The sequence below is a fragment of the Mya arenaria genome, chromosome 5 (assembly GCF_026914265.1).
Source record: "Mya arenaria isolate MELC-2E11 chromosome 5, ASM2691426v1".
In the NCBI taxonomy this organism is placed as follows: domain Eukaryota; kingdom Metazoa; phylum Mollusca; class Bivalvia; order Myida; family Myidae; genus Mya; species Mya arenaria.
Window position 1 is genome coordinate 75,544,357 of NC_069126.1, and position 22,345 is coordinate 75,566,701.

At 34.2% G+C, this 22,345-nt stretch overlaps 1 protein-coding gene across 1 annotated transcript; it reads right to left on the reverse strand.

Moving 5' to 3' along the window:
* Positions 1-8,322: 8,322 nt before the first annotated feature.
* On the reverse strand, positions 8,323-20,341 carry LOC128235967 (uncharacterized). The gene is made up of 20 exons (XM_052950751.1): positions 20,226-20,341; positions 19,920-20,048; positions 19,453-19,585; positions 18,946-19,070; positions 18,492-18,677; positions 17,578-17,769; positions 17,099-17,195; positions 16,942-17,054; positions 16,485-16,685; positions 16,078-16,272; positions 15,725-15,906; positions 15,083-15,161; positions 12,332-12,502; positions 11,010-11,213; positions 10,565-10,828; positions 10,229-10,411; positions 9,761-9,916; positions 9,549-9,584; positions 9,380-9,455; positions 8,323-8,867 (listed from the first exon to the last, which is right to left on the reverse strand). Exons 1-20 carry the CDS (start codon positions 20,338-20,340, stop codon positions 8,672-8,674), a joined length of 3,033 nt encoding a protein of 1,010 aa, XP_052806711.1. The 5' UTR covers position 20,341; the 3' UTR covers positions 8,323-8,671.
* Between the last annotated feature and the right edge of the window lie 2,004 nt (positions 20,342-22,345).

Consider the following 22,345-nt stretch of genomic DNA (forward strand, 5'->3'; position numbering starts at 1 on the left):
AATTCTTTCAAAGACCTTTTCCATTGTATTAAGAAGAGAGATTGGGCGATAGTTAGAGGGGTTTGAAGGATCACCTTTTTTGAAGACGGCGCAGACATTTGAACATTTCCACTCTAATGGCATAACCGAAGAATTAAGCGAAACATTAAACAATTCACATAAAGGTTGGCTAAGTTGGACAGATGCTTCACGTAGGATACGATTATTAATGCCATCTGGGCCCGATGCTTTACCTGTCTTGAGACAATTAATTGCATCCTCAACCTCAGATGGTAAAATGATTAAGGATTCTAGTTTCCCTTGTTCAGCTCTAATTTCGTGTTGGGGAACAGCTTGACTAGAGTCGTCAACGTATGTTTGGCGGACAAAAAAGTCATTGAGAATATCCGCCTTATGTTGTTCATCCGTAACAAGTTCAGCATCAAGTGGATTGACTAGTGACGGAATGCCCCTTGATGTTGTCGGAGTAATGAATGATTTTAAAGTTTTCCACCAGTCCTTTGAACTGAGCTCACTGGATTTGAGATTCGAAGCAAGTTTATCAAAATAAAGTGATTTAGAACTACGGACGAGAGCAACTACTTCGTTTCGCAAGCTGCGGAACCTTGTCCAATGTGTCGGATTATTTGAGCGTTTAGCTTTTCTAAAGGCACGTTTTCGTTGCCGGATTTTTAATTTAATTCTAGCGTTCATCCAAGGAGGTTCATTTGGATAAATATTTACTACCTTGCTTGGAATACAACTGCCGGCAATATCAGTAATAGTTCGTGTTAGATTAGAGGTAAACAGATCTACATTAGCATTTCTAACAGTTGTCCAATCAGTATCCGAAAGCTTCTGTCGTAATTGTACATAATTGCCAATATCATATTTCCATACTTTACGACGAGAGAACTTCTTTACTGATTTTTGGTATCTACAAATTCCAAATACAGGGCAATGAAATCGAATGTTTTGCTCGAGAAAAGGCTCACCAACACCACTATGGACAAGAGAGTTTGAGTTAGAGACGAATAAGAGGTCAATAATTGAGGACGAATGCTCAGTAAAATGTGTTGGTTCTGAGATACATTGCTCAAAGCCAAACTGCTGTGACAGAGAATGAATCTTACGCCCTGAATTATTAACTTGAATGTTAAGATTGAAATCACCTGTTACAATAATATCATCAATACCGCTTTCTCTCGCCAAACCTATTGAGTTTTCAATTGTCTTTCTTGCCTTCATGCCTTGGGGTTTCTTACATTTCGCTATTTGTCAAATATTCCATCCGATAAACGTTCGAGAGAAAAAAATTCAAATTTAAGTTATTGAAGACAAATAAGTTCAAATTTCACGTCTGTTGACCGTTCAAAGGCGGTAATCCCACTATTCATTGATACAGCTATGTTGATCCTGGTGTACATAGTCTGTTTGTGGTGTGTGTATGTTGTGTCTCTCGTTAAGTCTAATATGTGCCCTTGCTTGTGCATCATCTAAACGGGGCTTATATTTGTTTGTTTTTAAACTTGATTATTTCTTAACATGTTCAACTCATACGATCTAATATTTGAAGATTCTTACGGACGCATCTATCTTAAATCTATGAGATTTAAAGCCTTTATCACTAATACTAATGTAGAAAATTATGTGTTAAAATATAACGAAAACCAAAATAACCCTAAGAGTTAAAGAGCGTACTAAGTTTATTAAACTAAACTAATGTCAGAAACGCATGTAAATCATAAAAACACATATCAGATAACATGTTGAGGTTTAACAGTATTGCCTACTTAAATCAGTATTGAAACAATAAGTACTCGTAATATGTTAAACAGAAAGTGGATCGCGTTTTATAAAATCAATACGTAAAAAAACGTAAATAAACAAATCACATTTTATGTCGTATATTCCTTATCACAAGGACGAGACATTAATCAGTAAGAGAAAATGGATCATATTGTTTATCGTCAAAAGGTTTGTATAGTTATGATTTTTAATGAAGTATATCATAATATGATATTCTTGAATCAATGAAATAAAGATCTTACGTTCATAGTAGGTTAATAAGTGTGTATATAAATGTATGTATGAATATATATGTCACTTTTGTTTTCTTTGTAGAGACTGGACGCATGGGCAGGTAGATTCAGTGAACAAGAGAAAGGTTTGTTTATGCCAAAAATAGGATTATTTACTTTTCAAGCAACTTATGAATGCAAACTGCCTTTCAATTGCCTATTTCTCACTCGATACAAATATTGTATGTCTGTACGTAGGATGTAAAATAACTTCATGTTAATTTAAATAAAAATTATTCTTTTATTTAATTCGATGGTAATCGTCACCTATGCATAATTTCTTAATATTTACGTCGATCTTGTTGTTCCAATATCAATATGAAAAACTACAGAAACAAGTCCAGTTATCGAATGCTTAAAAAAATAAACACCTTTCAATGGCACAGAGTAAACGCCAATGACATAGAGCAGAAAAACAAACTTAAGGATTGTTAGAACGGTCAGTTTAATGTACATTTATTTGGGATTTAAACTAGAGTGTGTGCACAATCTCACTCTTAACCAACTATCCCGAATAAAACACACTTATGCTATTGGCTGAAAATTCAGTATAAACAAAAAGCCTCAAAGTCTTTTAAACCGTGTACTTGATTACAAAGAACTTTAAATCAGTTTGCATTGTGCTTCAATAACACTTTCTTATCCTGCAGCTCGTTTGGAGGAGGATGGATGGTTCACACCTGTATTGATTGGATGCGGGGCCATACTGTTGATCATCACCATTATTTTCCTACTACGCCGCCTATGGAAAAGGTGCCACAAAAACTCTAGGCTGACATCTGTGCCATTCAAACCCCTCAAATCGATTGAAATACAAGGATTAGTTGTGGTTCCGGTCGAGAAAGTTTAGAAGCTTGAAGGAGCTATGTTTTATCATTGTTTGAACACATTATGGCATTATTGTTTCCTACATTGTAACGGAATCTACAAAGAACTGTACAGTTATATCGGTGCATTTTGTGGAATCATTACTCTAATTCAGTTCATAAATCACCATATTTGCAAAACCAAGTGTTATGCACCTAGCGTTCGTATATTCGTATATCGTTCGTGTATGCTGCGAGATAAGGAGGTGATCGCAATGAATAATATGCTTGTCTACCGGTGAATTTATAAAAGATGCACTTGTATAACCTTGAGAGAAAATGAGATACCATGTATGATTTTGTGTGCAAAGGTAAATTTAATGTATGCTTAGGGATAAAATCTCAATCGTTATCTTGTGCACCTTTTGCTGTGTAGATGTGACCATTTGTTTATATGAGTATGCATGATATTATATTTGGTTCTGTTGTACATGCATGCACGTTCGCAGGTGTGAACTTCAATGTTTTTATTATTTGTTTTAGATTTACATCAAATGAATGTGCATAACTTTTACCATTTGCTGTTTCGAATAAATATCATTTTGATTGTGTTTCTCTTCCTTTATAAATTCTAATCAAGATGTTTATTCTGACGTGTTGGTGGACAGACTGTTTCGATGCTTTGGTCATTACGTGGATAGGTAGCATTTCATATTAGTATTGAAGAAACATGCGGTGGTAATACTAATTATTATCGTTCATGCTTAAGTGTAAATGCTAGTTTAAATGCTAGTTATTCACATTTTGACTTTGACTCTAAAATCGCAATCTTGGCGACTTACTCTCCTGCGAGTTGAAACATTATGTGTATTCAGTATGAATTCATTTCGACATCTTATGTATAAACGTTTTTGTTTTTTTTTTAATTTGGCTTTAATTATACAAACAATCAAATTCAGATAAATGATGGTTGCCTTAAATGTACATTATAAAATAGTTTCCCTAGTACATATCGACAATATCAAAATTGGCTTAGCTTTAATTAAGTTATGAAATGTAAACTGACAAACAGATTTTCAGAACAATTCACAGAACTATTTAACACTGAAACAAAATAATGGAGTAGGTTTGACTGCCAACGTATGTTACGGGATGTAAAATTAACTACCACAATAATTTGATCAATAATTAATCGCCATTCCACGTTATTTATACACTAATTGCTAAAATTATTCAACCTCATTTCGGTTTTTCTATATTACGTGTTGGAATTGAACATATTTTTAAATACACTGACAGTGTTTAATATGTGTTTTTGTGTGTAAACCCTATAATCACGTTTAATTCCTCGGTTCCATGACAATATAACCATTCCAAGAACAATCATGAATACGAACTCGAACTTGACACGGACAATTGTATCTAAGATTATATTAACATAATTAAATAATGATATCTAGCAAATGTGAGGACCAACTTAATCATATCTATATGTGCAATGAGTTTAATTGTTCCGTTTGGAACCTGTACATAGTTTCGATTAACCATCGTGTTAACAATCGAAATGTCTTCTTCGAAAACAAAATACAGCTGGATTTCAAAATCGTTTTGTCTGTCTATCCATCTTTATTTTATTTCTGAAAATACTGTTGAGGGAGCGTAGGGTGAATTGTGTGTATATAGAAGTATGGCCGTACCAAATCCATTCTACGTATAGTGTCAGGTCCCAACTAAAAAAGAAGAAAAAACAATTGTCAAGAACAAATAAAAATGAACATACACAATAACTCAACCACTTTTAAAACAAGCACTCAAAATATCCAGGAATTTACAAATAAAGGACAAACATATACAACTTTAAGTTCATAAAGTACTAAAGATAAATATTTTACCATGGTAAATATTACACTGATAAACTAATTACTTTATTATATTTTTTAATGAATGCTTTTATTTCTATATTTTAATTTTTCTGTTGGTTGCATTAAGTCCAAAACTTTTATTCAGACGGCGCGAAGCTCTAATTAATTGGGCATTGCCTTATTTAAGAAACGTTTCCACTTTTAAAAGCAAAACCGCCGGGATCCCATTATCATGATTCCCTATTGTGTACGAATAGTGCGGGCTCGTAATTATGAATAAACTATTTACTACACGTGTCTACAGGTAGAGGTATGTTGATGCGTTTGTGGTGTGTTTATATGTGTAATATCCCTGTCTCAGCCGAGTTTCCTTGCGGAATGGTTTTCCCGTTTACAAATAGCGCGGAATGTTTTTTTTCCTAAACAATCGTTTCAGACTAAAATGTTAGTAAGCGTTTAACCAACTGTCATTTTCAGCATTGTTCAAGTGCTTTTAAAACTAAAAAAAATCTTTTCAGCAACCAATAGTTTGCGCCTTTTAGCAAAAGTTTTGAATGCATCATAAAATCATTCATTAGTTGAAACATACATACCTTTTTAAAGTTTTCGTGATTCCTGATACCGTTGAGACAAACGCTACAGTATGAAAGTTACGCGACACATAAATTTAACATCTGCTGTTCATGATGACCGAAGCGTGTGAAATTTCCATGTTTTGGTTATATACTAGACGATATTTATATCATCACAAACTTAATAACTGGCGCCTTGTGTCCACTGGCTTGCATAATACAATTAATTGTGATAACCCTCTATAGGTTCTTTACTTTTGGCCAGGCATTCTGCGGTACGTTAAAACGTGAAAGTGTGGAAACGACCACGCATTTTTGCATTATTTGAACCGAAAGATGAAATTTCTACACTTATTATAACGAACTACCGGATTAAAATTGGAGCGGAAATGCCAACTTTTGTTGCCCTGAAAGGGACGTGTTTTAATAAACATGGACGCAGAAAGCTTGGTCTCTATAATTCCAATCAGGAGAGAAAACACGTATTTGTCGTCCTGTCCAGTAAAAACTCGGACCATCCTGTCTATTCTGTAGTACTATGCGAGAGGGGCGAAAACTCGTCAAAGTGAATATCGACAATGCGGCTAGGTTGCCTGATCTTGGTTAATATTGGCAAAATGCTGAAGTAATTGACTATACTACAGAAGATGATGACGCTCGACTACAATACATACAATGAAGTATTAGGTTTGTTTTACGACTAAAAATGCTTATGATAAAAGATGAAACGTACAGGGATAGTCCAATATGATTATATTTTAAATCTATTATGATTGATAGTTTTACTTGCAGATTCAAGTAGTGTTGACCTTTTTTTGAAAAAAAAAACCATAAGTCAAACATGGAGGGTCATTAATCAGTAGTCTTCCTTCACAAATGTTAATGTGATCTTAACGTTCACACACGCAAGTTACTAAATACGATAATGGTGATGTTTCAACAAATGGAAAACGACTGTCGGTTGTATCTAATGATCTAAGATCTGGTGTGAGGAGAAACACAAATGTTTATTTCTGGATTCCCGGCCTACCCTAGTGCGTTCAGCCCGTCGACTATTTTTTCACCTTTTGAATATATATATTTTGAAGTTTCTTGCTTCGGAAATCACGTATACATCAACAATCCATGTATTGTGTATAAGGCGCTCTATTTAAAATTACTACCAGATGACAATAGTTTTAAGTGTTACCATGATATCCAGACACAATTGTATGTTAAAATTAAAAGAATAGACATAGCTATGTTATGTTCAGTGGGCATTGAAGTAGGATGTAATAATATTTTTTACAATTTTTTTTTAGTCCAAGACCATAGCAACCACATTTGTCATAAAAAGGCTTTCCTTATTATTATGTTTCCACATATTAAGTTTAATTTCAATTATTTTAAGATACGTTCGAAGCAATAGCAATTGTTTTCTTTGTCTCACAACAATGGTTAATGTCATCGATCAAACCTCACTCCTCTCTAAGTAAATACTTAGCTTTAAAAATGAGTTGATATCGCACAATCCAGTTTGCCGGATGAAAGGAAACTGATGTTGCCATTTTAGCGACAATATTTATCCAACACACATTTAAAACAACTTTCAACATTGCCTTTTATCCACAAACAAAGTTTAATGAAAGTAGTTTTCAAAGACCTTTTAGTGATGTCCAGGTCCGGTTAAACTGTGATATTTTCTTTGTGAGATAGGTCTGAATGCACGTGCAATTTCTCTCTAATGGGTCTCTATTAACAAAGCTACAAAAATTCATGACCGTAGCTTTAACACTCTTTGAGATATGCCAAGCTACACTTAACATTTGGTTTTTTCAATTCCTTCTGGCCATATCAAAAACATCAACAACCACAACAGCAACAACAACAATAACAGCAAATATTTTGTCCGACGAAAAAAACATCTTAAGGATAACTTTACATCACAACGAAAGTACAAGAGCCTCTCTTTCAGAAAGATCTAAAATACCATATTCAACCAATTCACATACTTTGAAAAGTGATTGATTCAAACATAATAATTCTTAGTAAATATTTCATCTGTTGCAAGTGGATCGCGTTGTTTTTGAGGTAAAGGTTTAAAAAATCTCAGTAGTATAATCCTATCTTAGAATAGACGTGTAAGCAATGTATTTCTCAGTTAATCTTCAAAACGCTTATCGAAATCGATAACAATATTGCTGAGTTTCTCAGCAGCAAACATAGTACTGCACCGGTTGCATTGCATGCTGAATGCCCCTTGTATTATTTCGAACTCTAAAGCTCACTTTTGAACAATCGTATTTAAAATGGTAATATAATGAAACGAAATAGTTTTTAAACTTTACTGTTTTATTCGATATATGATTAAGTTTGGTATTGTTTTAAGACAAACACAATAACTTACAAGTACACTATATTCTAGATAATTCCGATGGGACAAAGATTATGTCTCACCTAATTCTGTTTATCGTAGTATCCTTTCTTTGTCTGCAGTCGAGCACAGTAATAGTTTATCACTGTTTAGCACACTGACGTCAAATGATATTGTATGCGATAATGAGAAATACAAATATAGAATAGAAAAATGAAAATAGTTTGCTTTAAGATGTGACATATTACAAGTTACAACGAAGGTTCAAACATGAACTTCTCCTAGATTTTAACATCATTAGACACAATGGGTCATTTTATCAATGAACGTATCGTGCTCTCCAGTTTTTTAATTTTATGTTTGGTCGTAAAAGGATAGGTATTTATAGAAAACAAATGACAGGAGATATAAGACTAAGTTTTATTTGAACTATAAGCGATTATTGCAAGCGTGAGTTACATTACCTCTTCCTTATAATATATTGTTGTACACTCGTTGCGTAGATTGCCCAATATAGAACAAGTTATCATAAAGATCGTGTGCCCGTCCGTCTGGGCTATGGGACCCTCTTATTAGCGCTCGTACGATCGCTTTCGAAAGAGTCAACCAAAACAAAACGAGTGATTAAGAAGTAAATTGTTTTATTCATGTTTTAATGTCTGTGTTTTAAATTTCGATTCTATTAGCGACCTTAACACAATCCTTGCTGAACATCTTACGATGTGTTGTCCAACGTTTTTTGATAAGATGACCAAAATATCCTATTCATTTAAAGTAAACTTGCAGCTGCAGCATTGTTCTTGTCTCTTTTCATTGGCGTCATTTAAATGTTATTCCTTATAATCACTAAACCAAGCATATTATTTCGTTAAACACAATACGAATGAATTTATTAGTAAATCGCTCCTCAGAAATGTAGTTGCAACCAAATTAAAAGCGTCAATAGCGATGTCTAAGTAACATTTTACCTTACAAACACCTAAATCTTCAACTCAAACTCAAAATATTCTCTAAAATGTCACATTTTCCAAGGCTTAGAATGCATTACACGACCATCTTGCGACGTTAACGTTGTAAACCTCTCTAATCTTGGCATGTCGTGATTTACCCTCGCATCTTCATAAGACTTCATTTCCAGGACACCAGTTGAGCTATAAGGCCGTTCCGTTGCAGCGGAGAAGTCTGACAGTACCACGTGTTTTCCCGTAGATGCTCTGTTGAAAAACACAGTTCAATAAATGATATATCGATGTTAGATTTTGTTACACTAATGTGTGGATACTATTTTAGGTTTTAATATCTAAAGACAATGATGTTATCACATAATAAAATGTGAGAAGAAAGCAAAAATGTTCTAGCCCTTTCATTTGCCTTTTTTTATCAATATTCTTTTGCAAACATTATTGTACGATCTTCAAATAAGGTGATTAACTATGCACGAAACATTTACAATACAATACCAATTTGCTCTTTAAACCACTCAGCATTGATATCAAAATAATATGAATGAGAATATGCCTGTACTGTTCGAATGTTCAGTGAACAGTTCATTGGGGGGTTACAATTAGCTTGCTGATACCCAACTTCAAATGTATACCATCATTCTTGAATTACATCCTTCTTAAACATATACAAACACAATGAAAACTACAGCGACATGCCCAGTAGACAAAAATTCAAATATGAACTCTGTTTAGAAGTATTTTAGCTCTGTAGGTTAACTAACCTGTATCGTCGGTAAATAAACGCTACCGCGACTAACACAAAGAGCCCAACACTGCAGCCAACTGCGATTCCTGTTACTGAAGGATAAGCGTAAAGTTATGAACATGTACAATAGATATGGACTACAAATTGCAATTTTTTTAAAAATTCAAAAAGATATAAATAATTACCTTTTGCCTCATTCACATTTGATTCTTCTTTTGCGACTAACAAAAGAACAAAAGACAATTAAGAGGAAAGACATATACTATGAAAAGCAAACTGAATAAGAAATAATATATATATACATTTTGAGTTCAAGCTGTTCATGTGTTTTTTAACGGATTACAACTTAGTTTCAATCAATACAGTATGAATTCCAACAAATCAAACACTTAATTACCTGAACAGTCCATTACAAGGTCTGAACCTTCTCCGAGCGTGGTTTTCCCCGATGGACACAGTTTGCATGACAACTGAGCGTCCTTGTCCTGATAGAATCCCACAGGGCAGGGCTCGCAGTAGTCAACGTTAAGATATGAACCGCTGCCACACGGAACTGCAATAGGGATGCAAAGCGTTAAGCTTGAATATGAAACTACAATAATTGTTATTTTAAGACATAGAGGAGTTAACACGTTTAAAGTAGTCTTTATCTGCAGTGCATGGCACTTGTGTCTTTGTAGGTTATCAATTGGAACATATTTATTATTTGTATTCATTAACTGCATTAACTGGCTAATAGGAAAGAACACAAGTAATATCACGTCCTTACTAATCCATGATTGTATCATTTTGATCTGATTACGTGTTTAAAATGCAAGAATGGCATACTTATGAAAGTATTGAATAACATGTAATGCCAACTTACCACAATAATAACTGACTCGTGTGTAACCTTTCTCACATTCGGCGTTGCCATGTACATCAGTTTGGTTGAGGTCAAGTTCATAGCTTTTTTCAAGCACATCGACGGTAAACTGCCCTTGATAGACCTCATCTTTGATTTTGTTGAAAACGGATTCTAATTCCACTGCCACTTCTTCAACATTTCCTACACCGATATCACCTTAATTATTACACTGTTCTTGAAATACTAATCTAATTAACGTTAATATTACGATATTGCCACATTCATATTTAATGAGAGCGTGACGTTAAATCATTCAAAACACATAATATGGACTGGTAATTTGTACTAGTTTACCATCTTTAGGCGCCCTGGCTACTTCCAAGATAAATCCAGCATTTTCAATTGAGCGCTTCTTCCGTGCATTGTCATCGCAACTTGATATGGAAAGTTCCGTAACAGTACAATTTTTTATTCTTATGCATGGAATGGTGTCAACAATTTCTCGGACTTTATCTAAAATTGTCTGTTTCACGTCAGTTTCCACGCGCTTAGAACTACATACCAATTCTTTGTATCTGGCCGAATAAACTATACTGATGGATGGTGGTATAAGTACTTCTAAAATAAGGAAGAACAGAACATTAACTCAAAAGGCAATTAATTTATGCGATAGATACAATTAATTCTGCAAATTATGTTAAAAAGGTAAAACAGACTTCTCGAAGATTGACTTCCGATCGAATTCCAAATTACGATATGTTTTCATAAAGGAATATGTTCAAATCAAAAACAGAATTACCTTTGCATTTTGGTAGACGTCGTGTAGGATTTGCGTTGGTTTCGAAGTTCCATACACTAAAGGTGTTTGCTCCACAGTAATACATGCCCATGGGCTCACTATCAAAGTCAAAACCAGCATTGCATGCAATTGTACAATTGATCGTTTCTGAGGAATTCACACATTCTGCGGACCCATTTACTGGAGCTATGAAGTCAGGACATACTGTAAAAATGCGATATACAATAGTTATTTTCCAATATTTTTACTTAAAACATGTACATGTAAATATATTTCTATGCTACAGGACTATTTATGTTAGTGTTTTACTTCCTTAAATATACCCTTACTGGCGTCATATATACCGGTCGGGGCTTCGTACACAAGAGACGAACGCTCGAGTGTGGTGTGGTTAATAAAGTGGAAGCTACAAGGAAAAGCCCAGTAGCAAATGTACAAAGTACCAATGACAAAGGTGTTGTTCAACGGCATAACGCTCTGGTCAAAACCAGCAAAAAACGGACAAGCACAACGTACACACAACACAGATAGACCATGCATTAAAGAGCATGTATTTATCATAAAGTGTTGGGTCAATGCCCTGAAACAGTCATCGAAACACGAATCGAAAGAACAAAACATTACATATGTCGAAACATGTATCAATAACTCCTATTATTGTAGTTAGAAACATGGAGAACGTTGTCAAAAGTCCGTTCCGTGTTTTTATGCATTGAAATTCAGTGTTTCGGTTTCGGATTTTTAAAATATATCCGATTTCAATTCTGTCATTCCGATTGTAAATGTTGAGAAGTATTGTAGAAGTATCTTTGTGATGGCAAGGCAAAGTCTTTCTTGTAAAATTACCATACATTACAGATTTCCACTACTTTCTTGTATATTAAAAAATTAATCGGGCTACAAGGATTATAACCTCGACCATGAGACTAATCTTAATAAATCGGATAACGTCACTTGTGTAAGAAGGAAGTGATCTATTAAACTGTTATTTACGCCAGCCCCTTTTTATGATACTGGAAATTCCATTATTTTCATTTTAAGGAAACTGTAAGTGGACCATCCAAGTATCATTCCTGTGATATTTTGTTGCAATTGGCCTAGTGGTTAAGGAGGAAGATTTCTTTGGAGGAAAATGTTGACACCAGACGATTGACAATGGACGACGGACAGTCCCCCTATCACAAAGGCTCATCCTTGAGAAATCCATGTTTATGCAACACCTGCACTCTTCATTTTGGAAAAACATAATCAGTCCGACATGAGAATGTAGATATGATACTTCAATTCCAAAGCTTGCAGAAATGTGACCTTTACGAATTTACCTGGACAATCAGTGTTATTGCAATCTTTTGCATCTATATCTTCTCCAACACACGTTTTGCCTCCATTGTCTGGTGTAGGGTTGTTACACAGACGTTTTCTTGTCACTATACCATCTCCACAGGTTCTCGTACATTCTGACCAGTTTCCCCATGTACTCCACTTCCCATGTGCTTTGGTACAATAGTTTAATTCAATGAAATGTATTTTACACACAAATTATCATAAGTTTTGATGCAAATAACGTTAGCGTTGGAGAAGATTAAAAAAGTATAAAATACATAAATAAATGTATTCATAACTTTGAAAAAGAGTGGACGTCTGAATTCTTGAAAGATGACAACGAATACGCTAGAAATAACACAACAGGTGAAACAACGTACTCATTTCTACTTGCTCCGTTCATACACACGTTTATGACACAATCATCAATATTGATTTTGCACTGTGGCCCAGAATATCCCGAGTCGCAGGAACAACTAAAGCCCCCAATAGTGTCCGTACAAGAACCATGGATACAGGGGCTCGATCGGCAGTTATCGTAGTCTGATAGGTAATGCACATGTTATGAAAGTGAAAAGTGATTATACTTCATGTAATAAGCAAACAAATAAATTACAATCCTTAACAATGACAGTACTTCTTCCTTAATGTTTGGATAACTTGTAGGTATTAATTAAAAATTCGGGCTGTATGCCGTCCTTTGTAATTCATTATGAAATAATGTGTTATTATATATGTTCATGTTTTCGGACTGTATGCGGTCCCTTGTATTTCATCAAGGAATAAAACATTTTCATATATATGCTCACTGTTCACAAATTTTTACTAAAAATAACTCTTTGCGTTATTGAGTTTGAACCAGGCTAAACATTGTTAATGTGATAGTTCAGAGCAAAGTAAATATCGACACCCTATACAGTATCTTTGTTAAGGATTTGATCAGATCCCATACCATCACATTTACTAGGCAGCTCTGTGTACGCGTCTTTGAAAAGAGCTCCGTCAACATCTTGCCAAAGGAATATATCCCCGTGTTCATTTGGAAAACAACGTGATCCGGATGTGATGTGTTTCGATCCACGCCATATATTTAACTGGGAAAATGAGCTATGATTCAAAGAATCTGAAATGTTAACGATTTAGAGAGATATTCGGATGTAAGATTATTTATAATATCATTATAATATCAGGAAATGTATAATTTCATTTAAACGTTTTTTTTTTATATAACACTTGTTTTTAACCCGACCCAATACCTTAAAATTATGCACATTACCTGACTCCATAACCAATGTCATTATATCTATCCCCGTGCAACTGTTGTTGAAACTAAGTATTGCTGTCAAATATCCATCTATATAAATGGACGATGTGCAGTTTACAAATTCAAAGACGAGTTGGTGCCATCTCTCATCGAAAATGATGTTGTTGTCAAAGGTTTTACATCTGCAAGAATATGTATATAATATTGAATTATAAACACAAGTAAATTTAAGATGAACAGCAAAACAAATTCAATGAGTTTTGCTAACTCAAAGGTAATCGAAACGTATAACGATCGGATAAATTTCAAACACATATTGTGGCTTAAACAGCTTAGACTAAGTTTACTATTTACGACAAGCATATAGTATTGATATATTTAACCTGGTTTGCATGCAAACTTTCTCCATGTCATTGATTGCCAATTCTTCCTGTCCTTTTTCATTTAAAAACTTGACACTTGCTACCTTCCGATCGATTGATGGAAGAATCCAGGCACTCATCGTAAAACTTCTCATTGTTGCATTTTGTTTCAAATTTACTTCAACCGTTGAATTCATACCAATAAAAGTTAAGTCGAACTCTAAGGATAAAATCATTGTTTGTTTTAATATGTAAAAGTACCCATGTTACTTTTTAAATGAACTTTGTTTTACTAATTTCGACTTATTAGTATATCCACATTGAACTATAATAAATAGACAACATAACAAAAAAGTCATTTTCTAACACATCACTAAATTAGCTACATAAAGCTTTTGAGCTTTGCTCTCGTATATAATAAGAGCATATTTAAGTCATGGTAGCTGATTTAAGACAACAGTTTGAAGTATAATGAACGGATTTGATATGTGATGTCCTCAATTTGACGTATTTAAATAAAATGCAGAGTTCCATAAAACGCATTTAACCAGTGTGAATCGATATCAATTCCTATCGCACATATATTTAAAGAATTCTTGTAACCTTGACATTCTGTAATACTAGAAGCGCCGAAAGTTATTGTGGATCGTGAACCACGGCATCTGTGGCAACTTGTCTGGCCATATGACGTCTGGTAATGTCCAACATCACAGAGCGAACATGGTTCTAATCCATCAGTAGAAAACGATCCCGGGTCACATCCAACTAAAGTTACGCAGATGTGTGTACATTTAGACTTGAAAAAGCCGACATATTGACAGCACAAGAAAAAAAGAGTATGAAAACTATTTGCATTTACACACGTTTATATACTCATTTATGAAGAGATATATCTCGATTTAAGCCACGTTCAATTGCAACTTACAAAGTTGATACCTTTATATTGGGTGGTACATATATCAAAAAAGCATTTAATCTTTCAATCTAAACACCTGTAAAAGTGTTATTCCAAACAAAATGTAAAATTACCGTTACAATCAGCCGCATACGCTGAGCCTAGTGAGTGAGTAGTGAAAGCATAAGGGCAAGATATGCATTTTGACTCTCCGCTTTTATCCTGGTACGTTCCTTTTTGGCACAGTAAACACGTAGGTTCATTGTCGTAAATTTGTCCTTGATAGTACGTGCCCTCAGGACACTCAACTACAATTGGATAAAGGTACATGTTGAACTGGAGTAACTTAAACGTCGTAAGGTACACATACGTTTCTACTAGTTTTCATACTTACCAAAGAAGTAACTCATTTATTTTTTGATTCAGATTTGACTTTACTAACTTAATTCATCAGCGTGGTATGAAAAATGCTGATCATTTTAATAATCGCGAAACATACCGCAATTTATACTTTGAGTAGACTGAACAGATCCCTCGTAGCAGTGTACTTTAAAAGGTCCTACAGTAACGTTTACGGGTCGTGAACTATTTCCATATATTTTAACTGCATGTTCATTCACACATTTTCCTATATCTTTTATGATATTCCGATGCCTGTTTTGTATATCGGAAATATTGGTTATTGTTTTTAATTGTATATTGAAATTGATGGACAAGGAGCTAATGTTTTCTTGGTGGGAAGTTTCTCTCACTGCGCGTTTGCGGCGGTTAGAATCTCCACAGAAAATCTGAAATATAAGGGACGTATTATACATTTCGTTCTACAAGGTCAAATGATAACGAGTCTAAAATAAATATCTAGTCACATTACCTGCACGTTTTCAGGTCCACACTCACTATTGTCCGGACATGCCTCAGGTTGATATAAACTTGACATCATCTGCTGAATAAAGTTCTTCGCTATTTGTTCCTGTGTGCTTTTGTCTGTGCAATCTCCATAATACAGATTTTGTACTTCGACAGGCATACTGAGAATGTGCGAATAACGCGCAGCTGAAACAAGCGTATAATTAAACAAAACTTTTAATATGAGAACAAAACGAGTCTAACGATGACACAGTGGTATCTCTTAAACATAAAAATACATCTTTAAAACGAAGCGTTCTTATCTATTAATTCTAAATATAAAATTCAAATCAAAGTAAGAAGCAGCTTGTGTGATACCTTTGCATGGTGTAAATTGCGGTAAAGTGGGCATCCAGTTTCCATCATCTGAACAAACATAGAGAGTTTCCAAATTTACTCTTGGTATTTCTGTTCCATTTTGACACTGTGCTTGGCAAAATGATCCGCCTAGCCAATTGTCGCAAGCAAGCGCTCCATGTCTCGGTGGAGTTATTTTTAAACATTGGGATGTTTCTGAAAATATGCATATAATTTTTGCACATACACGCGCAGTGTAATTCACATTGTTTTCTGTTTACAAAGGCTTTTCACAATCAATATGGCAATCTTTTTTTTCTTAAGATTCGTAGAATAATTATTGTTTTTTAGTGTTATCAATGGTGCACAAAAGTTGCCGAATGTAACAATGATTTTCATAGTAATGGTTAGTAATAAATAAACAATACGTTTGCAGGTAGACTGCCCATCGTCATTCCAATTCCATTGACCATACAGTCCTTTTGCACTTTGGTCCCAGGTGACTACGCTAGTGCCTTGGAGCGTCTTTCCCGGCTCACACGATATTTCACATATTGAGCCAGTTCTAGTGCCATTTGGGCACTGAACTCTTACAAATGGTGTGGGATAAATTCTCGAACATTTGATATCTGTAAAAGTAACATTTATTCATCAAGAAATATATTTTGTGTAGGATCCGTTCAAAGTACGTGAAACTTGAAGACATTCAGGAGGAGATTTGACATATATGCATGTATGTTTTTTGTTAATGCATCACACTAGCCTACAGTGCATACTAATGTTTTAATTTACACTCTCGAAGAACTTCGTTTTCAGCATAAAAACCCGCATGTGCCTTACACCGTAATAGTTTGATCGACAAAGATCATACATTTAAATGTTTACCTCGAACAATGACAGTGAACTGGCAGTTTCTGCCTCTGTTTCCCGCAGCATCAAAAACGCCATATACGATATCGTATTTTCCCGGCAGCACCCGTGTGCCTGGTGCGTAGCCGCTGATAAGGGTTACATTCACTGCTGTATTGCTATTGTCAGTAGCAGATGGTTCTTCCATATCACTCGTGATGTTTTCGAAGCTCTCTCTGTCCCGGCGACTAACGTACTTGGACACGTTTTAAACACGGTTGGTTCAACGTCTACGTATCATATATCATTTTTGTTCATACTTTATACACATTTTTATATAAGATGAAATATATTTTGTGTTTTTAAGAAATCATCACTTACATTTTACTCAGGAATCAGTTGAAATATATATTGTTTATCCACTTTTAAGGTCCTGATTTTGCTTCGTTAAAAACGTTTAAGACTTTAGCTGAGTGTTCTAACAGTCTGATTACATTTATGGCATTGATGCAATTAATTAAATAAAATTGAAGGGCGAAGTTTCTTTTATTCTAAAACATTCGTTCAATGTGCAGTGAAGGTTTTTATAGTTCTACACAGAATTCAGTTAATTATTGTTAGTTACCTTAGGGTTAAGTGGAATGGTAAAAACAAAGGTGAAAAGCAACCTACCTATACAGGCAGGCTCTCCGTTCTTTCTCCAGCGTTTTTCCTTGGAACAAACTAAGGCTTTAGCAACGTGTTGTGGCATGTCAAACCCATCCAATGTGCAATCATAGGAACACACACTTTGAAAACTCGTCCCCTTTGTGCATTGAGGTAAACCTGCTCCTTCAATGCTCGGAAGTAAAGGACACTTCCAAGCTTGAAAAGAAGCACATATTGAATAAAAGTAACATTTATGGTTTTTAAGTGTTAGAAAACTGTAATTGTGGAATCACGAATAGGTACAATGGATAGTAATGTAAATAAAAGCATTTTTTGTTTTTAATGTTTTTGAATCATTATAATTATATTTGAAGTACTTCCATAATTTATGTTTATAAATAATATATCAAATAGATTATTGCGCACACTATCCAAATGCTACATGGTTGTTGCGGAATACAACGGCGTTATACCAATTAAGGACAAATGTTGTTCAATTATTTATTTTACTATTTACCATTGTGGCACGAATTAACAAGTTTATATTGTTTTTCCAAAGCTGACCGCACTTCATGTATTTCAAGTTTAGATTCACTTATTCGCAAGGGTAACCGTTTTTCTTGTAATATGATGCATGGTATGTACTACTCAAACTCTGAACATATTGCATATTGCTGTTTAACTTTACACAAAAACTCTCAAATATAATTATGTCTACTTTGTTGACGTAACAATTAAGGCTTATCAACGTACGCTTAGACGTACAAGTACCGAAAAAAGGGTAGCGAAACCAAACGTATACCAGTGAGTGTACAACTTGAACGATAGTTTAGTTCAACCAAAATGAATCAATAGTTACAATATTAAAAACATAAGCATCATACAAGTACAAACATTTTACATTGCTACCATATTGCTGAAACAACACGTAGACTTACGTTTACAAGAAGGAGCATTAGTTCCCGACCACATGTTGTTTCTCTGACATATTCGGACGGTCTCACCAACGAGGTCGAATCCTTCATAACACCCATACCTGCACCAGGCTTCCAGTACAAACTCTGTGCTTGGATGACAGATAAAGTATCCATTTGTAATTGTCGTAGGTTTCGGACATCGCACCACTGCAAAATTAGAAGAGTAATCATCTCTGGCTTTAACGACAACATAACATATTTTTAAATAAAGTCGCATTTGGTTTTATTAGTATTCCGATTATGAAACCTTGAAATAACAGACGCATAGTTTTATTTTGACTTATTTATAGACATAACTTCAATAATATGATCCTTATTTCGCCAGTAGTTCCTATGAAGATTATAAGTGGGGTGTTTTTACTTGTGTTTTTATCCATTTAGACTATGGTAAGGGTGATACAATAAATAAACTTACATTCAGCATTGATAGCAACGTCGCATCTGGCCCAGTTCCCCTGTCTGTCCTTTGCTTCATATGTAACTGTTGTTGGGCCCTCTTTAAAATGGCGTCCGGATGGTCGCCCATTGAGTCGTATTGCCCTTAATATTTTGAAATAGTTTTATGGTGTTGGATGCATTAACGTTCCAATAACAATGTATACGAGCAAACGTGTAAACATTCGTAAATTAACCGTATCGACACACAACATAAATACTTAAATTTGTATACACTGTCAACAATGGTTACGTTAGCAGCGACGTTTAATAGTTTCAATATCAAATATTTATATAATCACTTTTCTTATACTATCCAATCTATCCCCGAATAATTCATTTAACTACATAGTAACTACAAATGTTTATTCTGCTATGGGTCAGACGTTTCCCACTACATTTAAGTCATAATGTCATATACCAAAATAATCAATATAGAAAATTCGTAATTCATATTCAATTCATTAACTTCTTCCATGATATTTACCTGATTGTCCCATCTCTGTCGTCTTCGGCTGTTGGTTCTGACCAAAACACTTTTCTGTATGTTTGAAATGGTTCTATTTCTCCATATCTGATCTTATCACCGTCGGGACAAACTAGTTTTGGAGGGTTTGTGTCTGCAATTACTCATCATCTCAGTTTGGTACAATTGTATTTTTAACACAAACAACACAATAACTACTAAAGTCATGACAATATCCTGTACTCATAATAAACTAATAATTGGAAATATCACCTAGAACGTCCACTAATCATAATACTTGTACAATGAAGTATACAACATTTTTAGTATTATGATTATACGTTATAAATAAAACACGCATGGATTTAAACGTTCTTGTTACCAGACAAAGATTTTGTAAATTACGTCAATTTTCAATAAGATAAAGTCTTAACGGCTGACTTTAACGATTTTTGAGAGCTATTGAATGGGCTTTTTTCAAAAAGTACCTCTTGGACGTGGTCTGTTCCACAAACAGCTGAACAAGGTCATAAGACACCCAAGTGCATCCAAAAACCCTCGCTTGCCTCGTGGATGACTTAGCGCGTCAAATGATGCTGAGTGATTTTCAAGAAGCGCTAAATGTACATACAATGACAGTGATACGAAAAAACAAATTTTAAACACATTATTTGAAAACTACGAACGAATGTTATAACGGCAATGCTTCTGTTATGAGTTTCAATTACTAAATGCAATTTAAGAGCTTTAATAAATCATTGCATTTTAAATTATATGAGATTATGATTACAAACCTGTGTTTTCAACCCATTTTCCGTCGACGCATTTAAATTGGTAATGTCGTCCTTGGCTGGTAACTCGACATTGGAAGTTGTCTGTTTTCGTGAGTTCCATTCCGTTGTGAAACATTATTGTGTCCTCATCGTTACAAGACACTAATTCACCTTCCAAATCGTTGATGTCACAACACTTTATTAAATGAAATATGAGATTATGTGTACAATTTTAAACAAAAGTACAAAGTATCCAGACTGGTAATTAATTGTATTTTTTAATCGATCAGTTATACACATTACTGCTTACCGTCCGTGTAACAAAACGAAAAAAGGGAAGGGAATTCACCTAAAAAACAACAATGAAAAATACAAATAACAACAACAACAACAAAATGATACTAACCTTATAAAGTTGAACAAGTATAATAAAATACGCTAGTTTCACTTTAAGCACCATGATTTGAACAGCATAATTTCATGAAAACACTAGTCAGGAATACTTAAATCCTAATGGTAAGGTTTCAAACCTGTTATCAATAGATAAATATTCAAATCAGAATCGCTCAACCAATCACCTTTTCATGTTATTGATTCTCCGAGAGAGGCGTAGTAAGAAGGTATGTCGCTTTAATATAAGCATTTGATGTTTGCGTTCATGTAAGGGCGCACGTTTAATTTTATCTGAAATTATTGTAGCCTTTTCACCTTCTTTTTCTTAATTTAAATAATCACAGCATCTCAACTTTAAGAGTTGATATCCATTTCGTTTAAACTGTATGCATTATACAAATGTATTTACTGTATAGACTAATATTAGTGTTGTTTGTTTTAATTTTATCGTAAATTACTTTGTTATACTCAGTGTATTCTAACACGGGCCCTTAATTAGTGTCCCAATGTTCTCGCATTGAGGGTCATTTCGACCATTCCTTTGTGCCTCTAAACGGGGTTTATATTTGAGTTTAAGACTGCTGGGTTGTTGATTGTTGTGTTCATTGAAAAACAAAAACAAAAATAACAAAATATTGACCAAACCGAAAACGTAGAACAAATCTTGCAAGCCATTAAATAAAACAGACTTTTAATACAAATACAAACTGACGATACGATAGTGGTCATAGGTACAGTAAACATATTCAAGTGCGAGTTTTGTAACTTAAGTTAAGGATAAGAGTGGCGCTAATCTGTTAACCAGTCTGAATGAAGATGTCAAACATAATGATATAAGCAAAATAGCCTTTGACACTGTAGAAGACATTGATATAGAAGCGTGTGAAGAACATTGTTTACGAGATACTCACGATGACGTTGTCCAATTATATCAAAGGATAGATAAAATTTATATTCGATTCCCAAGAAGGAAGTTCACTTGTATGTTTTTTCATTGAAAAATATCAAACTCATTCAGATAAGAATGAACAAGGAATATTAGTTTTAGATTTAAAAGGCTTTGATTTTGATACTTTAGTTTTCCACCCAACAAAAAACATTAAGTGGGGCATGTTGTAAACAATAACATTTCAAAGTAACCATCAAATTTGTTATCTTTTCTACTTACTCCAAGGGAGCGGATATCTTTTAAAATGAATTTTGTCACTTCAACTGTATACTCGAAATGTTATTTTTACATACAACCCATCGTGTAGGTACAGGCTAATTCCACATAGCTTATCATTAAGCCATGTGAAGAAATATTGTTATCAGTTACCTACGTCATTTATTTCAATACCAATTATCAGGTTTAGTTTTAGGAATTTCCGCAATTAAAACTACTTGGGTAAGAATAGTTGCTGCTACAAACCATACCTCTGTCATTTGAAAAAGAAACTAGGAAGCAATTGCTCATTTCAAGTGAATATGGCCCTGCTGAAAAATTCTGTGGATGAGCTATGCTAGATGGTCTAAACAACATGTCACTTATTATAATATTTATTCAAACTAAATTATTACATTTCAATAGTATGCAACTGAATGTATTTGTTTACAAAAATATTAAAACAAAACAAGAAGTATCTTTAAAGGGATAAGCTATTGGTTTTGGACTAAAAAACAAGTTTCCCTTAAATGCATTAGGAATTTATATTTAATTTATGTAACAAAAATGTGGGGCATAATACAAGGATGAAACAAAGCATGAC